General features: G+C 58.1%; 1 protein-coding gene across 2 annotated transcripts in view; it reads left to right on the forward strand.

The window, feature by feature from the left end:
* The window catches only part of TRABD2B (TraB domain containing 2B), a 241,484-nt gene that overhangs the window by 170,693 nt on the left and 51,177 nt on the right, over positions 1-19,614 (forward strand). For both annotated transcript variants that reach the window (XM_055341768.1, XM_055341767.1), the window contains exons 3-4: positions 300-446; positions 6,161-6,335. In XM_055341768.1, coding sequence (XP_055197743.1) covers positions 300-446; positions 6,161-6,335 — 322 coding nt within the window. The remainder of the gene's footprint in view (positions 1-299; positions 447-6,160; positions 6,336-19,614) is intronic.

Here is a 19,614-nt window from a genome sequence, read left to right on the forward strand (position 1 = left end):
CAAATTTAGTCAAAAGACCAACTCACCCATCACTCCAAAACCCAGACACAGCTAGGTTCTCATTTTGCCACATTATGAGATCGGATGTGGGGGCCTGCGTGGGCAAAGGGCTGCAGATGAGAACAGAGGCCAGCGGAGGCTTTCGGGCTGCACCACTCAGGCCTAGGCCCCACGCGCCATCTCCGTTTCAGGGTCCGCTGCCCCAAAGTGCAGAGTGAGGCTGGCCAGGCCTGGAGGTGTCAGGGCCCTCGGCTGATCTAGAATCACAGCCCTCATTCCTCGCTCTTTCCTCTGCGCAGGTGCTGTTTGCCCTGAACCAGACCCTGCTGCAGCACGAGAGCGTGCGGGCGGGGAGCCTGCAGGCGCCCTACACCACGGAGGACCTCATCAAGCACTACAACTGTGGGGATCTCAACGCTGTCATCTTCAACCATGACACAGCCCAGGTGAGGCTCCCCTCCTCCCACCCAGAGAGCCTTTAGGTCCCCAGCTCCACAGGCCCAGCCCGTATGAACCCACATGGCATTTATTAGACACCTACGATGTGCCAGGTGCAGGCAATCTTCTCTCTGCAGGTATTCCATTTTACAGTCGGGGAAACTGAGGCTCAAAGACACAAAGAGACTTGCGCAAGCCCACACCACTTAATTGTTGAGTTCCCAAGTTATCCAGAGCAGCACTCGAGTCTGTTGTATGTGGGCTTAAGGAGCTTAGCCTCGTAAGAGCAGGGGGGCCTCTGATTCAGGTCAGCCTCTGGGGAAATTAGAGGCCTTGAGGAGATGCTCGTGGTTAGAGCTTGGGCTGGAGTCCAGCTGAAGGTGTTCTCCCTTGAGTCAAGCCACCCACAGGTGGGGCAGAGAGTGAGGAGCACCCCGAGGAGCTGAGCATGACTCTGCCAGGCATCCACCTTGCCCTCTGCTGATCGTGTCCTGGCCCAGGCGCCCCGCCGCATGCACCTTGCTCTGCTGACCTGTGCCACCTGTAGCCTCCCCCACGCCATTTGCGCGTTGATGACGCTGTGCCTCTGTTCAGGCTCCTCCCTCCTCTTTTCCTCCTGCTTGGCCATGGCCCAATGTTACTTCCTCCGAGAAGCCCCCCCCCGGATGCCCCGGATGGAGTTAGATGCTCCCCCCAGGCCTCTCTAGGTCCCTGTGCCTTCCATCATGATGCTTGGTTAACCACTTATTTAAGAAGCAGTTGAGATAGAACAGATCACTTCCTTGCTCAGGACAATGCAGTGGCTCCCCACGTTTCTCAGGGTAAAAGCCAGTCTATGTAATGACCCGTGTGGGCCCTGGGTATTCCCCCACCCCCAGCCCCATGTCCTCTGCCCTCCCCTCACATGCACCACTCAAGGGTGTGGGCCTCCCAGCTGTTCCATGGGCCCCCTGGGGATGCTTCACCTTTGCCCTTCCCCAGGTATCAGCAGGGCTCACCCCCATCTTAACCCAGACACCGTCATCCAAGGGAGGTGGGCCCCAACTCTCTGATCCAGAATTGCAGCCTGGCCCCTGCTCCCACACCCTCAACTTCTTTATTAGGCTCTGCTTCCCCGCCGAGGTCTCTATCATCTTCTCACATACTTTCATATTTTGATTCATCGATAAGTGATTATTTATTGTTTGTCCTCCCCACTAGAGCATAAGCTCCCTGGGGACAGGGATTTGGGTCTGTTTTATTCATCTGTATTCTGATTGGCTGGGCCAGTGCCTGGCTCAGAGCAGGACTCTGTAAATAGGTGCTGAAGGAATGAATGAAATCGTTGGTAAATACCAGGCACAGTGCTATGGGAAGGGATCTGGGGCGGTGAGGGGCAAGGCAGCCGGAGAAAGTGGCCCTTGTGGAGCTGCCAGTCTCCTAGGAGAGAACGGGACATTCCCCAAGCAAAGGCACCCAAGTGTGAGCCCTTGCTCCGGGAGAGAGTACGGGGTGCAGCTGGGGCCTGTGACAGGAGCAAGAGTTTATATGGACTTGGGACAAAAAGGAAGGATGCCTGCAAGGTGAGAGGTCAGGGAAGAACCCCACTTGGCCATGGACAGGAGGAGGAGGCATGTTTCAGCAGAGGCAAGAGGGAGCAGGAGGAGGAGGTGGGTTTGGGCTGGAGGTGTAGCCGGGGACCAGGCTGAGCGTGCATGCCGCCCTGTACACCCTGCACCTTTCTCTGTCCTGCTGCCCTGCTGCTCCATCCTGCTGGGACAGAGGGAGGATCAGGGAATGGCTATCCAGGAAGCCATGTGGGTGTGCTCCATGCTCCATGCAGTGTAGACAGTGAAGGAAGGATCTGGACACCCTGCAGAGGAGGCCCAGGACTCTGAGAGCTAACTCTGATCTACCTGTCTGAGAGCTCTGGGCCAGAGCCCCGCCCTGTGTCATTCGCCGGGGGAGAGGCTGGTGAGCTCTGTGGCCGAGGGGACCCGGTCAACACTCAGGGTAGCCTGGGCATGAAGTGACCGGGCTGGGGGCAGGAGTGTGCAGGACAGGGCCCTGCCGGGGCCGGGGCTGACACTGAGCTGAGAGGCGGAGGAATGGGATGACCTCAGCAGATAGCAAGCTCAGGTTTCCTTTGAGCCTGATTTGCCCCTGGCAGGTGAACTGCACTGGGTCCCTTGGCGGTGTCCAGACTTGAAGCAGGACAAAGGTACAGGTGCAGGGTCCATGATGGGGGCAGGGGCTGGGTGCACCTCAGCCACGATCTCTCTTGCCTCCCCACCCCTCCATCTCGCCTTCAGAAATGGCTCGTGCCCCAGCCTTCCAAAGCTCCCAGGTCCCTTGCACCATCAATGGCCCATCATCAGCAGGGACCCGAAGGCCGCTTCCCCAGGAGGCCCTGTCTGAGCCCTCAGCCTATGTTATGTGTAGAGTGGCCATATACTTGCCATCCATACCCAGACACTTTGGAGAGTGAAAGGTCAAATATAATTAGGGGTCAGAATAAGTAACAGGCATGGGGCAGTCTAGCCTAGCCATGAAACTGGACCGTCCTGGACAAAGCAGACACATGGTTGTCTGTCAGGGGCCAGGCTCCAAGCTCCCACATCCCTCTCAAGGCACGGATCCCACAGTGCTCGGACTCCTCCCTGGGCTGTGAGCCTCATCCAGGGCAGCAGACTGGGGCTGAGGGTGCTCTGTGACCCCTAGCCTGACCCCTAGCTAGACCCATGGAAGTTCATGGAAAGTGGCTTTGGATGGATGGGCCAAAGAGCAGGGGTGAGACCATCGAGATCAATGATATCAGTAGACCCGAGCACTTGACCACCAGGCCTGACCCTGTCCTGGTTGTGTGCCCGGGGAGCCTACACTGCAGTCACTCCCTACCCCCTGCCCTGCCTTATCTATCTCATCATGCCACCTCCAGCTCACGGCTCTAGCACCCCAGGGACCTGACATGTCCTCTTCATGGTACATCCTGCACTTAAACTTGTCGCAGGAGATTTAAGCCTCCTGACAAGTCTAATGACATCATTAGTTTGTTTCTATCCCAGCCCGGGCCCAAACCCAAGTCCCATCCTTGGCATGGAGCCAGGGCCCGTCAGCCTGAAACGTGCAGAGAACGGCCGCCAGCTGCCGGGCAGCCCCGGAAACCCTGGTGGCTAGCCTAACTCCGTCGTGGCTTTGACATTGACCTTTCTGGTCCTTGTCCTCGTTAAATGTCTGTAGCTCCCTAAAGAACAAATGGAGATTCGTCTTTCCACAAATGCACATTCATGGTCAAGAATCAGGAGGAAGAGCCTCTGCCGGGACCCTTGGCGGGAGGGAAGGAAAGCTGGATGCTTCCTTCATGGCTCTCTGATGATTCTGAAGGCTTCTACTTGTCGGACCTGCCTCTACCCTCTGCCCAAGGCCACCCTTCACTGTAGCCTCTGCCATCGTGGGGGAAAGGTGACGAAGCCTGCTCTGTCCCCCAGGCGAGGTGTAGAAAGCTGACGTGTAGTCAAGACCTTCTTTGTGCCGTGTGCTGTGCTAATAAGCACTTTCCAAAACTGACTGTATTTAATTCCTACAACAACATATATTACTGCCATGTCACCAATTTGGACACGGAGTCTCAGACAGCACAAGGAACTTGCTAGTTACAGACAGGCAACCCAACTGGTAACTGGGAAAGGAGGGACCCCGTCCCAGGTTACGCTGGCTGTCTGACTCCAGAACCCGCATCCATAACCACCGACTGCCTCTCAGCTCATTCCCTCACGCACTCGTTCACCGACTGAACAAATGTCTATTTCTTGGTACACCATCATCCACATTCTCTCCCCTGCCTGAGGCCTGAGGAACAGAGAGGACCACATTTCTAGAAATAACCCTCTGAGCCACAACTCTTCCCCCATTCAGGAGCTTCTCCTGGAGCTGCATCAAGCCCAAATGTGGCCTGCTTTGTCGGGGCTGCCATTCAGCCCTTCCCATCACTGGTGGAAGCTCCATTCCTCCATTTATCTGTTTACCAAACAAACCCCAACTTTGATTGGGCACCAATCTCTGATTGGGCACTGGCAGGGCTGCTGCACACAGCCACTCGGGTTGTGCACTGAACAAGTTTAGGTTTCATCAGTCATATCATTGCCTTGTCATCCCAGAACAGTGGATCAGGAGTTTGTGGTGGAAAAGCCCCTCCCCTCCCACTCTGGGGAGCACCCTGGTGCCTGGCCAGTAGATATCAGAGACAGATGTCCCAACAGATACCAGAGACAGATGTCCTGGCCCCGTCCAAATCCTTGAAGGTTCAGCCTCTGCTGACGTCTCCATTTTCCTCAGAAAGAGTGTTGACAACTTGTCAGTGGCTCTAAAAGCCATGTGGCTGGGTCACATGACCCTTGGGAGCTAAGCCCTGCAGGACCTTCGTCTCTTGCCAGATGCTCCACCTAGCTAGCCCATCCATCAGAGAGGCCTCCTGTTTTGTGCATTGGCCTGAGTTGACAGAGAGAGAGATGGAAGAAGAGACTCCAGATGCAAGACATCCTGTGGGCAAGAGCTCAGAAGGTGGAATGACAGTGAGGGGTTGTGGGAAATAGAGAGTATGTTCTGACTCATGCCTCAGTCATGGCCCCGTGGCCCCGTGGCCCCGTGGCTTCTTCTCAGGCCCCATCCACCATTGGAGGCCACGGTGCCAGAACCCCTGTGCCTGACATCCAGGCCAGGAAGACAAAATGTTGGGAATAGAAGAGCCCAGGAGGAGGCAGTGCAATCGGGAAGGACAACACGACTTTATGTTCATGGTTCCAGAAGCCTTGCTGGGCAGCTGCCCTGTGTGGGGCCCAGAGGCCAGGAAGGGCAAGAGCTCTGTCCCTGGACTCAGGGAGCTCTCTGCCTAGTTCAGTGATGCTGCCCCTACACGCACCCCCGGCCACAGAACTGGGTGTGGAAAGTGGGCCTGGAGCTGAGAAATGGGGAAAGTTCTAGCCAGGTTGTAGACTCAACCATCATAACGGGAGGCGGCCGTGGGCCCGGAGCTGCAGTGTTTAAAGAGGGATGGAAGGGTTCCCCTGGGAGTCAGGGGTTTGTGGAGGGGAGGTGGTGGCCGCCAGGGCTCCGGCACTGGGGGACTAGCCTGTGACCTCTCCTGTCATCTCTGTAGGGTGCCCTGGGCGTAGCTCTCACATAATCCCCATCTCACACACGAGGAAACTAGAGCCCAGGAAAGTTAAGTATCTTGGCCGAAGTCCCAGAGCATCAGAACCGGGCCTGAGTCCAGGTGGGCCTGCCCCTGTCGCCGGTGGCCTTTCTGCTCCGCCAGGCAGCTCCGCTGACCCTCCATACCCGCTTGCTGACCCGAATTCCTTGCACGCCAGGCTGGGGGCTGACGGGAGGACAGCGAAGGAGCTGAGAGCCGTCCTGCCTCGCGGACCCTGGCGTCAGGAAGCTGAGAGTCCACAGGGCAGAGACGCGGGAGCCGTACGTGCAGCCAGGCTCTCCTCCCCTCGCTGCTACCTCAGTGGCTGTGTGACCTTGCTCAGTCTCTGGATCTTTCCACTCTTGCTTTCTTCATCTGTAAAACTGGAATGACCACACTCCTCTCAAAGCGTTTTTGGAATTGATGAAAAACCCAGACCAAATGTGTAGCCCACCGAAGGGGCACTTAGGCTCCGCTGCCGGGGCGCGTTTGCGTAAAGCCCCGGCCACCCCAGCCCGGAGCACTGAGGGTGCCTCTGTCTTGCCTTTGCAGCTGCCCAGCTTCATCAACACCACCCTCCCGCCGCACGAGCAGGTGACTGCCCAGGAGATTGACAGCTACTTCCGCCACGAGCTCATCTACAAGAGGAACGAGCGGATGGGGAAGAGGGTCATGGCACTTCTGCAGGAGAACGAGGACAAGATCTGCTTCTTCGCCTTCGGAGCAGGTTTGGGCCGGTGTGGGGAAGGGCCTGCTTGCAGAATCCTGGGGGGCTGGGAGGTTCCGTAGACCCTGTCCTGGTCTGTCCTTCATGCAGGAAGAGGCGCAGGCCGTACAGAGCAGGACAAGCCATGCGGCCCACTCCACGGTTTCCAGCCAAGGATTCTCCCACATTAGGGCCCGCGGGCCAGAGGAGGGGCCGAGCCAGGGCCGGGCGGCTTCGGGAGGGCTCAGACGGGAGCCGGGGCCCCTGGCAGCCCAGCCTGGAGCCCACCCGGTGAAGCCGGGCCACACCTGCAAGCTCCGGCGCCCCACACCCCGACCTGTGGCCCAGCCCGGCCCGCTTGGGGCCGCTTGACCTTGCCCGGTACCTGCAAGGGCTCAGGCCCCTCTTCGTGCATGGGCGGTGATAGCAATGATCATCTGACGAATTGAAAACCGCTATCTGGGGAAGCGTTAGACAGATTAGCGATAACATTTCAATTACCTAATGGTAGGGACTCAGGCTGGGGCTCCCTCACCGTCATCGTCAGCACCCTGAGTCACTACAAGCTTGATCACCCCTCCACGGGCCGTGAGCCTGGTGCTTCTCCTCTGGCTTCTTTGTGCAAAGGGAAGCGCGATGTCCAGGAGCAAGGCTTGCTGGCCCTCCCTTCTCTTCCTGCCTCTCCTCCCTCACTCCTTCCTTTCCCTGTGCTATCTCCTATGATGACAGCGATGTCTACCATGGAACCAGGGGATTGCATTTGCCTCTGTCGGTCAGCTTTGCCTGCAGAGCCACAGGATAGAAATGGATCTCTTACTCACATGGGTGCCGTCCACCTCCTGCTGCCTGACAATGAAGGGAGAGGGGCCGTGCCTGGGGTGCTGGGAGTGAGCCCTCACGGCTGCTGCCTCTCCGCCCTCCCTCCCCTGCCTGCCCGCCCAGGCCGCGCGTCCCTGTAGCTCAGGACCGTGCCAGTTCTGCAGTGGGCACATCCACCAAGTGAGGCCTGCCTCCCCCGCTCTGCATTCAACCCCATACACTTCGAGGGGAGAGCCAGGGCCCCCCAACTGTGCCTATCTTCCCTCCTGGGGGGCCCTCAGCACAGGAGAGGCTCGTGGGACAGCCTCTGTGAAGCCATACCTGCAGCTGGACCAGAAAAGTCCCAGATTGTGCGGGAGCACTGCCACGGCCTCCCTTCCCCTCTGGCAGCCTCAGTTTCCTCATCTGAACAGAAGGATTCAGAAAGTACTTGGGCCATTGGTGATTCCAGAGGCTACTTAAGCGGTTTTCAGAGGAGAGGGGTTCCCATAGGGGTGTCCGGAGAAGCCAGCAGGAGCAGGACCTTGGCTAATGGAGAGGGAAAGGCTACTGTCCAGGTGCAGAACACATCCTGGGGACCAGGCATGAGTCAGGACAGCTTTGTGGGTGGTGAGGAGAGTAAGTGCTCCCCAACACACCTGGTCAGCATCCAGCTGCCTCCCTACTGCTCCCTCCATGGGCATCTGGGCAGTGCTCCTGCTCCGAATGGCCCCTCACTGACAATAAAAGGGGAGGCATTCTGAGCCAAGCCAACCACCAGGCTTCTCTCCAAGTGTAAGAGGAGCCCCTGGTGAGCCTCGTCCTTGAGGGAGGCCAGCAAGAGATTCAGCATTGCACATGCCCCACCTGTCCCAGGGCCTGAGACCAGAGCCACCAGGGTCCGAGGCTAGCTCTTCCCTGCAGGTGAGGAAACAGGAGAGGCTGGAGATGAAAATCACAGCAGTGTGAGCTCTGGGGACCGGCCTGCTTCTCCTGAAACCCACGTCTGTGGAGACACAAATGTCCACTCAGGGACCATGCCCACCTCCACTTTCTTCCCCATCTTTGAAATCCAGCTGGTCCCTGGCTGGTCCAGTTGACAGACCCCTGAAAAGGCTCATATCCATCTACTCTGTCCATCCCCAGGGCCACTGTCCCCATCCAAGCCTCCATCAGCCCCAGCCCAGCCTTCGTTGCCTGTAGGCTGCTCCCCACAACATAGCTGGTGACCCCTGCTGGCTCCGTCTCCCACCCCGCCTTGAGCTCTGGGAGGGCACATGCCACATACTCACCCTGTGTCTCTAGTAGCATGTAATAGGTTTCAAGCTTGATGAGTGTATGAAAGAATGAATGAGCAGAAGGACGAACAAGTGAATGAATATGGACCAGATCCTCTCCTCCTGGTCACAGCTGGGCCTGGTGGACAGGTCAGGGCAATGTGAGCCCCACCTCAGCTCTCAGAGGCCTGCTGTCCAATAATAAGCCCAGAGCCCTGCACAGATCTTGCCGGCAGCTGCCACTGGAGGCCCAGCCGCCCCAGAAACAATGGTCTACACTGCGCTGCACATCTACCCTCAACCTGAGAATTTCAAAGCTGGATGCAGCCTCCATACTCAAGCCTGCCCACCTCTTCCGAGCCCGGGACACGCTGAGGTCCCTACAGGCCAAGATATGGGGGAAGCTCCTGGCAAGTCAGGGACGGAGGCCAGACTGGAGCCCAGGCCCAGGAGCTCTGATCCAGGGGGCTCTGTTCTTAGGTGTAGTCAGGGAGCCAGCTGTGCAGACGTGTGGCAGCCACTGTATTGGCATGGGACACGTCCACACTGCCCGCAGCCAGAAAAGCCCACACCTGCCTCATGGCATTCTTACGGCCATGTGGCTCCCGCATCCCACATCCTATGCCCAGCCGAAGATTTACGTGCCCCGCCAGGACGAGCATCTTGGGCAGTGTGCAGCCCTCAGACAAGCTGCAGACACTCCAGTCCTCTACATGCTCCTGTCTGGGCGCCTGTCAGTCCCATCCCTGGCCCCCCTAGACCATCGGGCACTGACCCTTACTGCACATTCTCTGTCTGGTCCTCAAACAAGGCCTGGGTCCCCCAAGGCTATGAGAAGCAGGGGAGGGCCTCTGCCCCTGGAAACAGGCCTACCCATCCCCCAGGCGTGGCTGCTCGTGCAAAGGTCTCTCAGATCCAGGTTCATGGTGTCTCTAGGAAAAATGTCAGAAAACAGAAACGTGATGCTGAACCAGGCCCCTGCTGAGCTTCTGCTGTTCTCTGACAGACCAGCCTTAGAGGCCAGCCTCGGGCTCTGCGGCTCTGGAGAGCCTTCCCCGTCTGCCCTCCCCTCCCACACTGCCCGTCCAGACCCTTCCCCAGCCCACCACTGCTCCAGAATCCTTCCTGAATGCCCAGGGGCACAGACTGGGGTTTCCAGTGCTGATGGCAGTTGGCCACCCCTTCTCTGTTCTGCTCTATGGAGACATTCGGGACAAAGAGTAGGAGGTTTGGTGTCAGGATGCCTGGGTGTAAAGTGTGCCTCCACCACTGTCAGCTAAGAGACCCCGGGAAAGCCATTTCCCCTCCAAGGGCCTCAGTCTCTTCATCTGCAAAATGAAGACACCTGCCTCATCAGATTGTGCTCAATATGTTCATTATAGATCACAGGTTAAAATTCTCAGCCTCGGTGGAGGGATCTTTATAAATAAAAACTCCTCCTGCGAGCCAGCCACCACTCCACGCTCGTGGGGTATCTTACCTTGGATCCCCGCCATGACTCCATGAGGTGGGGTTTATGATACTCCCTTTGCAGAAGGAAGCTTAAGTCCCCTAGAGGAATAACAGCTTCCTCAAGGCCCGCAGGTGGACTTTCAACCTGAGCCCTGGTTTTAGGGTCCCAGTCCTCACGGTTTCCTCCATGCATGGGGCCCTTGCTCTAGAATTCCAGAAATGGTCACAATTGTGGGAAGGGCATCTTTTTATCTGGAACATCCCGCAGAAGAGTAGTGTCAGTGATGTCAGTGTCGGTGGTGTCAGTGATGTTTCTGTAGCAAGGCTCTATTTGACCCCTATTGAAGGTTATTCAGTGGGTTCAGGGGCACCCGGGGGTGTGAACACGGGTGATAGTTCTCAGCAGTCCTGGGTGACATCTAGGGACCCAGACGGAAACCCTGCCTCTCCAGGAGGTGGCTGCGGCCAGTGTGCAAACCCAGATGTTCTGGAGCGACCTAGACCACTGCCATGGAAAGGAGTGCCCGCCCCGGGGGAGGGAAGGCCTGATTCTCCACTCTCAGGCTCAAGGACAAGCTGAGCCTGCTGGGCCCCCAGAGATCTTGTGCAGGTTCTTGGATTTCTGTTCCTCTGTAAGTAGCAGAAAAATAGGTATGAGGTAATGAGTTTTTATTAACTAAATGTCTTCAATTTACAAGCTCATCTAATATTCTGAAATTATCTCCTTTCTACCATGTTTGAAGTTAAACAAACATCTTTTGCTTTAAAAACAAAAGAAAACGTGGTAATATAAAGCAAAGGGAGCTTTCAGAGGCCTTACTTGACCAAAGAAAAAGTTGGTAACTATACTGTCCCCCCTGCCTACCCCCTTTTCTTACCATGGGACAGAACTGAGCATGCCTGAAATGTGATGGAAAGAATGCCATAGGAGGGGTGAGGCTGCTCAGCGGAGAAAAATACTCACCCAGGCTTCCAAGGAGACAGAGCCAGAGCTCAAGTAGAAGGTCCAGCCATGGGTAAAGGCCACCTCCTTACCTGCAATCGAAGCAGGAAGGAGGCCGGCAGACGGGTACTTGCTAGTGGGAAAGTCACCCGATGGCTTTCTAATCAGAGCTCCACTTTCTAGGGGGGGGGGGGGGGAGTCATCTGCAGAGAACGAGGAAGCAAGTGGAGGAGGGTTCTCGGTTTAAAGAGAGAACATTGGTGTAAATGCAAGCAAGACTGGCCGTAAGAACTGGCATGGACAGGAAGTTAAACAGGTCTCTGGGCCGATTGCGATCGATGCGTGGTGGCTGCCTGGAGCCTGGTGGCGTAGAGGATAATAAAGCCACATCCGGGCTCAGCACAGAAAAGGTCTTGATTGACTAGTGATGTCAGCCCTGGGCCCCGAGATCTGCTCCGACCGCTAGGAGCACAGACGCTGACCGGCAGCGAGGGCCCGCCAACCTGTGGGGGCTCCAGTCACAGCAACACCGAACAGCCAGGGTGTAAATGTGAATGCTGTGCCCTGGGCCTTCTCCTGATTTTGGCCAGCACCCCCTGCTCAGTGAGCATCCCACTGTGTGGGAGCTACCCCACGGCAGGGCCCATGCCTTCCCAGAATCGCCAACACCCAGGAGACATTCTACAAAGACCAAATGGCTCAAAATCCGAATCAAGTTCATTAGGTGTAGTCACACGGTATCGCCTGGGCCCCGCAAAAGCGGGGAAGGAAGTCTGTGTCCTGGGCACTAAAAGAAAATTGTAATTTTGTCCCTAGCTCCGGGAATTGGGCCTTCTTGAGTTGTGTTTACTTGTCAGCTATCCCAGAATCTGGAATGGACTAAGTGATGTAGAAGTTGGCAGAGCTGGGCTGGAGATGCAAACCAGACCCGAAGGTGGACCACGTAATCACTAGGCCCCATTCACTTCAAACGCTAGAGCCGATAGTTACCGTACTTTCCAGAACCCTGAAGTGCTACAATCTGAATTTGGTTCTACCTTCTGACCTTCCAAAGCCCTTTGATCCTGTTGTTCTCGGGCGGGGTGGCTCTAACACCCCAGCAGCCTATCATCCAGGCTTCTCCCATTCTAGTGTAGTTTGCTTCAGTCACCCTTGGATTCGTGGGAGGGTGTGGGAGCTAAGATCCCTCCCTGCGGGGCTGCTGCCACCTGCCCCACCAGGAACAGAGGTCCAGACGGAGAGTGGGATTCAAAGAGCCCTCAGGCGGGCTGTGTGGGCAGCAGAGAGAGGTGCCCCAGCTGCCGCCGAGCGCCCGCACATCCAGCTCACCCAGCGTCAGGGGGAGCCCAGGGCCGCAGGCTCACACTCAGAAGCACGCCGGGGACCGGGACACAGGCCGATTGAGGTGAAGACCTCTGCTTAAGAGAAGGGCTAGAAGCCCAGCCTACCGACCACCGTAACATCTTTCATGTTAATAGCAGCGGCCACAGCTCCCTGCCAGTGGCATCTCCTGCCTGAAGGATGTCCATATGACCCTTGTGTCCTCGAGTCCTCTTGGAGGAGGCAGGATGGTATTTATTATTCCATTTGGCAGACGGGGACATCAAGGGCAGATGGCAAGTGAGAGAAATGGAACTGGAGTGGAACGATGGTCACGTTGATAGGCCCTTCTTACTGATGGCCAGTTCCCTCCCCCCAAAAAACATCCAGCTGCCACTTGGGCCCTCTGTTCTGCTGATGGTACCCTTTTCCTTTCCTGCCTGGGCTTTCCATCACCTCCTCTCTACGCTCCCACAGCCCTGCAGGATTTCCTTATCACAGCCCTGCTTGTGCCGAGCACATTTGTCGTCCCCAGTCTAGGAGGGAAGGTAAGTCAGAGAAGGCTTCCTGGAGGAGGTGGAAACCAGTTACATTTTTTCCTGATGCTGGTCCAGCTGCCTTCTGGTTCCTCACCATGCCCATGGTCCTCAGGACAATACTCACACCCACCTCCCTCCCACCTGGCTTCTCCACTCAGTAGCCTCAGGGGCAGAGCTCACGGCTGAGCACAGAAGAGCAGCCATGTCCCACGTGGGGCCTTTGAACCTTAGAAATGAGGGACCCAGCAAGCAGGCAGCCCACACCCAGCCGCCTTCTCCTCTCCCAGGGGAACGCCCATGGCCTGCCACACTCTCCACGCTGGAACATGAGGCCACAGCATCCGGAAGTGCTTCAGAATTTCCAACGGAGCTTCAAAGGGCCCTGCTTCCCACCATGTTCACATCTGGCAGCTGGCACGCCTGCTCCGGGCTGTGATCCCTGGCCAGAGTCACCCTTCCTGTTTCAGCCCAGAGCAGCCAGCCAGCCAGAGGAACATCCCATCTGCTGGCTTGTCCCCCACTGGAGTCAACCCTGCCCTGTGGGTGGGGGACAGTGGAGGACAGAGGGTCATGTCCTAGGCTGCGTCTCTGAGCCAGGATTTATGGACCATCGGCCATGGGCTCGGCACTCTTGCTGGGCCATGAATGAAGGCCGGAGAAGAAAGTAGTCTAGATTCCAAGCATGGGCTTTGGAGCCAGACCGCCTGAGTTGGAAACCTGGTGCTTCTCCTTAGAGGAAATGGCCTGGGCAGACCAGGTACTTGGCTTCTCTGCCGTCAGGTTCCTCCTCTTGACAATGAGCCTGAGAGTCGGGGGGGCTGGCACTGGCCCCGCTCAGGCCCCAGGGCAGCGCCATCACTGGATAAATGTGAGCTCTTGGTGTCCTAAATACTTCCGAGTCCTGGCCCCTCAGAGCCCGCAGTCCCCCAAGGACGGGACTTCTGTGGCCTCTGAGGCCCCGGCAAGGTCACTTCACGGAGACCCCAGAGCTGGCCTCAGCTCCAAGTGACAGTGAGGCTCAGGAGCACGTAGGCCAGCAGGGACCTCTCCTGGGGTCCTGGGTGCTGTAAATCTAGGAAAGGAGCATCTGGATGTTGTAGAGCGGTGAGCCCTGGGCTGGGCACCACCCCCTGGGTCACAGAACCCATCACAGGCTCTGTCTCTGGGGCTCCCCCCGGCGCCTTGCCGTGACCTTGAACCACTCTGCATGGTGATCGCGTGGGTCCCGAGTAGTGTCAGGCCCCAGGAGGAAAGGCCACCATGTCTGGCCAGTCTCAGCGTCCCCAGGGCCTGGCACGTGCCTGCCGGGTAGGAGGTCCCTAACAGTTCACGGAGGAGCCTCTCCTGGCTCCAGCCCTCAGGGTACAGACTGACCCAAACCCCAGGGCTTCTATCCCACCGATAGGGTGGGGTGCAAGGGGGAGGCCTCCTCACCTCTAACCAGTAATAATTGAAAGAGGATCTGGTCCAAAGAGAATGAAAAGGCTCAAACCCTGGGGATTTTTGAAGAACCAACAGGATTGGTGTAGAGGGATGGGCCTGGAGCGGGGAGGTGGGGGCATGCTTCTAAGAGGAAGTGCACAACTGGGGGAGGTCCCGAGTGGGCCCCCAAGCTGGGCAACCCTCGGACAGGTGTCAGAGGCCCAGAAGCAGCTCCAGCCCCAGAGGGGGAGGCTGCCCGGTGCCCAGGGAGCCCCCACCTCAGCAGCTGCCCCCATGAAATGCCCTTTAAACACACACACTCCAAGCCCTGAACGGGCTCAGGCGAGCCCCAGTTCTGCTGCCTTCCACCTGTGTGACACTGGGGAGTTCTGGGCTCGGAAGCATCGTAGCGGCGTCAAGTGACACTAGGAATCAGTGTCCACTTCAGGCTGAGTTCTGGAGAAATGGAGGGTGGGGTTGCTTTTCTTGGTATTTGTATCCATCCTCCCGTTATTTAACAGCAGAGCTGAGCTGAAGGCTCAGGGCTCTTAGCTTCTGACGTCCTGGGTTCTGGCAGCGTCCGGAGCAGAGCAGATGGCTAAGGGGGAGAATCAGGTTCCAGCCAGATATGCCCAGCTCCCTGGAGGGTATCTGAATCTCGGATACGTGGGCCTGACAAGCACTCCTTGACTCTCTGCCTGCACTCCTCCAGGGACGGGGCCCTCACCCCTTACAGAGCTGGACAGTAGCCCGGGACAGTGTTCTTTGGCCCAGCTGAGACCTGCCCCCGTAGACTCGTCCTGCCACGGTTCAGAGTTCCCTGGCTTGTCCCACTGCCCTGACCCTCACCACGGCCCACCTCCCTTTCACTTCATATTCCAACCACCCGGAACCACACCCACACCCTCTTTTCCATCATGCCCCCGCAAGCGCTAAGTCCTCCTTCGGGAAAGGCCTTCCTTTAGCCGCACAGCCCCGCGGGCCTCTTTCCCTGCAGGGCCCTCGCCGCCCTGGAAGGGTTTGTGCGCCTGCCGCCCCCAGCCCACCCCGCTGCCATCTCCTCTGGGGCGCGGGCCAGGTGTCTCAGCTCCTGGCACAAGTCCGGGTGCAGGGGAGGCGTCCTCTCAGTCCTCACTGACCTAAAAATGCCCCCGTCCTGCCCCGGCCTGGCTGGCAAGACAGAAGGGAGGAAGCCCAGCCCTGCCAGTTTCCCAGGCACCCCTTCCTTGGGCCACCAGAAGCCGCCTGGTGCCCCCAGGTGCCCCTGCACCCCCAGATCCCCCCCCACTCAACCTTCTCCTGTCACTTCCTCAGGAAAACAAACACCTCTGTCCCTTCACATCCGGCCGGCTAATCCTGGCAGCTAGATTAGCATTTGAAAGTTTCCCTGTGCATTAATTTCAGACAGAACATAAATATGAGCTTGGGATTCCCCTTCCAGGAGAGAACACTGAAACCCAGCGGGCCCACTGGAGAGAAAACACGTGCGCTGGCCGAGGGGAGCCCGTGGGACTTTGGAGCCTTTGTGGGAACATCTGGTTCCCCCTCTGCCCGGCCCCCGACACTACCTTGATGTTACCCTGTTAATTGTCGCATTCTCCTTGTTGAGCACTCACGCGCTTCTCTCTCCAATCTGGTGAAGCCTGAAAGGACACACGTTGCTGACAGTTCCCTGCTCCCCGAGTGTGAACTCAGGATCCTTCGCAGATGCTAAGACTTCAGAGCAAATGTACCAGAGCGAGCAGTGACCTAGGACATTGCTGGATAGGACTCGGAGCTTCCTGCCAGCGGTGCCACCCACGCACGGCCTTTCCGCTCTCTGAGCTCTAGCGCCCTGGTGTGTAAACTGCGGTGCCACGAGGATGAAGTGAGATGACATGTGAGGAGTGCCGCGTACCCAGGAGATTCCCAGAGCTTGTGTTGAGGTGATCCGGTGATGGACTCCTAGAGGTGGGAAGGCCCATGAGACCAACTGAGGCACAGAGAGGTGAAGGAAACTGCCGGAGGTCACACAGCCAGGTGGCTGTTGAGCCAGGTTCTCGGTCCTGACCCCAGAATAGTGTTCCGCGCTCCGCCCTCCCCTGCCTCCACGGGGAGGGTGCTGTGGCCAGCTGACAGGTAGAGGCTAGTTCCAGCCTCTGCTCTTTTGTGGGCCCGTTGCCCTGGCGCACGGCTGCTTACACCTGGAGGAAGGGGAGCCTTGTCTCTGCACCGGGACATCAGGAGGCTGTGCCCACTCAGCACAGGACACCTCCCGTTTGCATAGGAATGTCCTTAGGTGGTACCCTGGCTTGTGGGGTGGGAGATAACCGGCAAACCAGTCCCACCATTTGTAAGACCAATAATCCCCCTCCTCCCGGCCTGCCCGACCCCACCCCTCCTGGGAGTTCTGGCTACACGAGGCCCTCCTCCAGGAAGCCTTCCGTGATATCCTCGGTAGACTGGTCTTTCTGCTGCTGTGCCCCAGTTTTCATTCCTGGTTCTTTGTCTCTTCTCTCCTCTTTTTTTCTCTCTCCTTCCCTCTCTATCTCTGTCTCTTCGTATCTCTACCCTGTTTTTGCCTTTTCCTATTTCTCGCTTTGTGTTTCAGTGTCTCTCCCCTCCCCTCTCTCCCTCCTGCCATCTCTGTGTCTCCCAGCCCCTCTCCCCTCCTCTCCTCTGTCTGTCTTCTCTCTGTTTCTCTGTGTCCTGGCATTCTCTTCCTCTGCCTGGCTCTCCCTGGGAGTGTCCCTCTTCTCTCTTGGGCCCTCTTGTCCCGTCTCCTCTACTCTCTGTCCCTGTGGCTCTGTGCGCCCTGCCCCTCACTCTCCTCCCTCTCTGCCCTCCTCTCCCCATGCATGTAGCCTCAGCAGATGAAATGGAACGTGCCTTCCTGCAGAGAGCTGGCCAGAAAACAGCCATCAGTACTGGAAAGGAGGTGCTGCGCAGTGGCCAGGAGACCCCAGGAGCCTGGGCAAGCCTGCAGGCTAAGCTCCAACACTGTGGGGCCCCTCTGGAAACTTTCCATCCCTTTCCTCCAGGCTCCAGGATGGGCGTAGTGACTTTTTCAGGATTTGTGACCTTGGAGGCAAGCCTAGACCCTGTCTGCCAGCCCCTGGGGACAGCATGCACCGGGCCCTGACTCGGGCTGGTGGGAGGCCCAAGCTCTGGGATCGGTGGAATCTGCAGGAGCATCACCAGGAGGCGGGGCGGGGGCTACAAGGGAAGCGGATCTGCGAGCACAAGCCTTCTGGGGATAGGATGAGATCACGGCAAGGATGTGGAGTAACAGGTCTTGTCACTCATTCATTCAACAAACATACTAAGCCACCGCTGTGTGCCAGACATGGGGCCAAGGATGAATCAGACGGGGCTCCTCCCCTGGAGCAGCTTGTTGGGAACATCCTGACGGGCATCTCAGGGGTAGGAAGATCATTCCCGCTGCAGAGAGAAAACAGGGAAGAGCGTGTGTGCAGTGACTCAGAAGCTGATGGTGCCCTGGGCTGGTCAAGCACGGTTAGGGGGAGCAATCGGGGCCTTCGGTCACTGATTGGGCGAGGAGGAGGGGAGAGACAAGACAGGGCCCATCTGACTTGGATAACCGAGCCAGTTGAGACACATGCTAGGAGGGGAGGGTGAGCTGGATTCTGTAGGCTCTGGAGGATGTCAGGTGGAGACGTCCAATGGGCTGCCCGACAAAAGGTCTGGGCCGGGGCAGTAGCTCCAGAGTGGTCCGTGCTGTATGGTAATTGAAGCCACATGGATAGACAGTTTGTCCACAGCCTGTGAGGGAGCAGAAGGCTACGGACAGGGTTCTGGGGGCCCCACGTTCACAGGGCAGAAGGAGGAACCCACCAAGAAGGGGCCTCGGGCCAGTGAGAGGGCTATGAAGAGAAGCGGGACAGCACAGGGTCGTGGGGGCCTGTGCAGGAGAGGGGCCGGGCGGGGACATGGGCTCAGGCTGTCCTGGGGCATGGGCTGCAGGGGAGGGCACCCCCCAGCCAGGCAGGAGCCTCGTCTGCCCCGACGGCCTCTCCCTGCCCACAGGCAAGGCAGTGAACGTGGGTGAAGACCAGGACAGCTGGGGCCTGAGAAAACCCTTCTGATCCCTTCCAACTTCTCGAAGCATCTCAAGTCTTCTGTTCGGGGTCCTGAGCTGCACAGTAAGAGCCCGGAGCTGCTGAGGCTGAGGACACGATGGGCGCCGAGGAGCCCCCAGATGGCTGTCCGGCAGCGCTGGGACCCAGCTGGAGCTCTGGCGGCTGGGCCCTTCCACACAGCGCCTCCAGAGCATCGGGAACCTTCCTTGCAGAGTAGTCGCACAACCTCAGCAAACAGTCACTGCGGCTCGTGGGCAGCCCCCTCCATCCCCCCGGGGGCTCCTGAGACCTGCAGGCAGATGCGCCGCCTGTACAGGGTCTCCAGGGAGGCAGGGAAGGAACTGCCTTGGCTGCCAGGACTGAGTTCCAAGAACGGCCAGCAGGGTGCTCCTGCCACCTGTGTGCCCGGGTCCCCCCCAGCTAGTCACACTCTGGGCAGGGCTCTGTGGTCCCTCCTGGCCGAAGACTGGCTTAGCTCGTCACCTGAGGGCACACTGGGCTTTTCCAAAGGACAGCCACTCCCCCTGCCTTGTTAGGACCCTACGGCCCTCCAAAGGGATGGATGCCTGTGTGACACTCAGGAAAACTGGGGCTGGGGGCAGGGAAGCCACTCGCTCAGCAGGCTCACAGCCATGGCAGGAGCTTGGGCCTCTATCCCCACCAGGACCCGGTGGAGGCCGGAGCCCTGGGCGTGGGTGTCTCCTGCAGTCAGCTTCCCAAATGAGCCTCGCTTATCCCCTAGCCCTCCCCCTGCTGCTCCCCTGTCGCAACACCACCCACCCTGTACCCAACTCTCATTGTCACCGGGCTGATTCTCACCCCACCCTTCAGCTATCACTGCCTCCTCCAGGAAGTCTTCCCTGACTTGAGGTTGTGTTTCCCTCGGCAATGTCCTTACTTAGCCCAGATCAAGACCTTGATTCTGAGACTGAGTGCCTGGAACCTACCCCTGTTGCTTCACCACTGGCTCGCGCAGGATGTGCACTCGTTCGGCCTCTGTCAGATGACTGAACTGAATAGGTACAGAAAGGGAGAAAGGGAAGCAGGATGGAGAGTACATCTTCGTAGGGGTCTTTGGAGTCAAACAAAAGCCATGGATCCCTTCCTGTACACAGAGACATCGAGAGCATTTGAGCCTCATGGGCTTGCCGGGTAGGCCCTGGACTAGAACCCGGGTCTCTCATTCCCAGGCCCACGGCCTTCCGCAGGGATCCCCAGGTGGAGTCGGGCGTGGCCAGGCAGCGTAAGGGAGCCCAAGCCAGCCCAGAGGTGTGCAGGGGGCCCAGGGTGCTGCAGGCCCCGCCCTCCGACACCGGGCTCCCCCAGCCTCCCAGCCTCACCCCGCCCAGGCTGGAACCTCTGGTTCCCACACAGCTTGTCCACCCTCCGTTCTCCTCAGACCTCCCTGGGGCTGTCAGCGTGCTGACCTTGCGGCCCCCCACCTGTCACCACCTGTCATAGGCGATTAGA

This window comes from Nyctereutes procyonoides, unplaced genomic scaffold (genome assembly GCF_905146905.1).
Source record: "Nyctereutes procyonoides isolate TBG_1078 unplaced genomic scaffold, NYPRO_anot_genome, whole genome shotgun sequence".
NCBI lineage: Eukaryota > Metazoa > Chordata > Mammalia > Carnivora > Canidae > Nyctereutes > Nyctereutes procyonoides.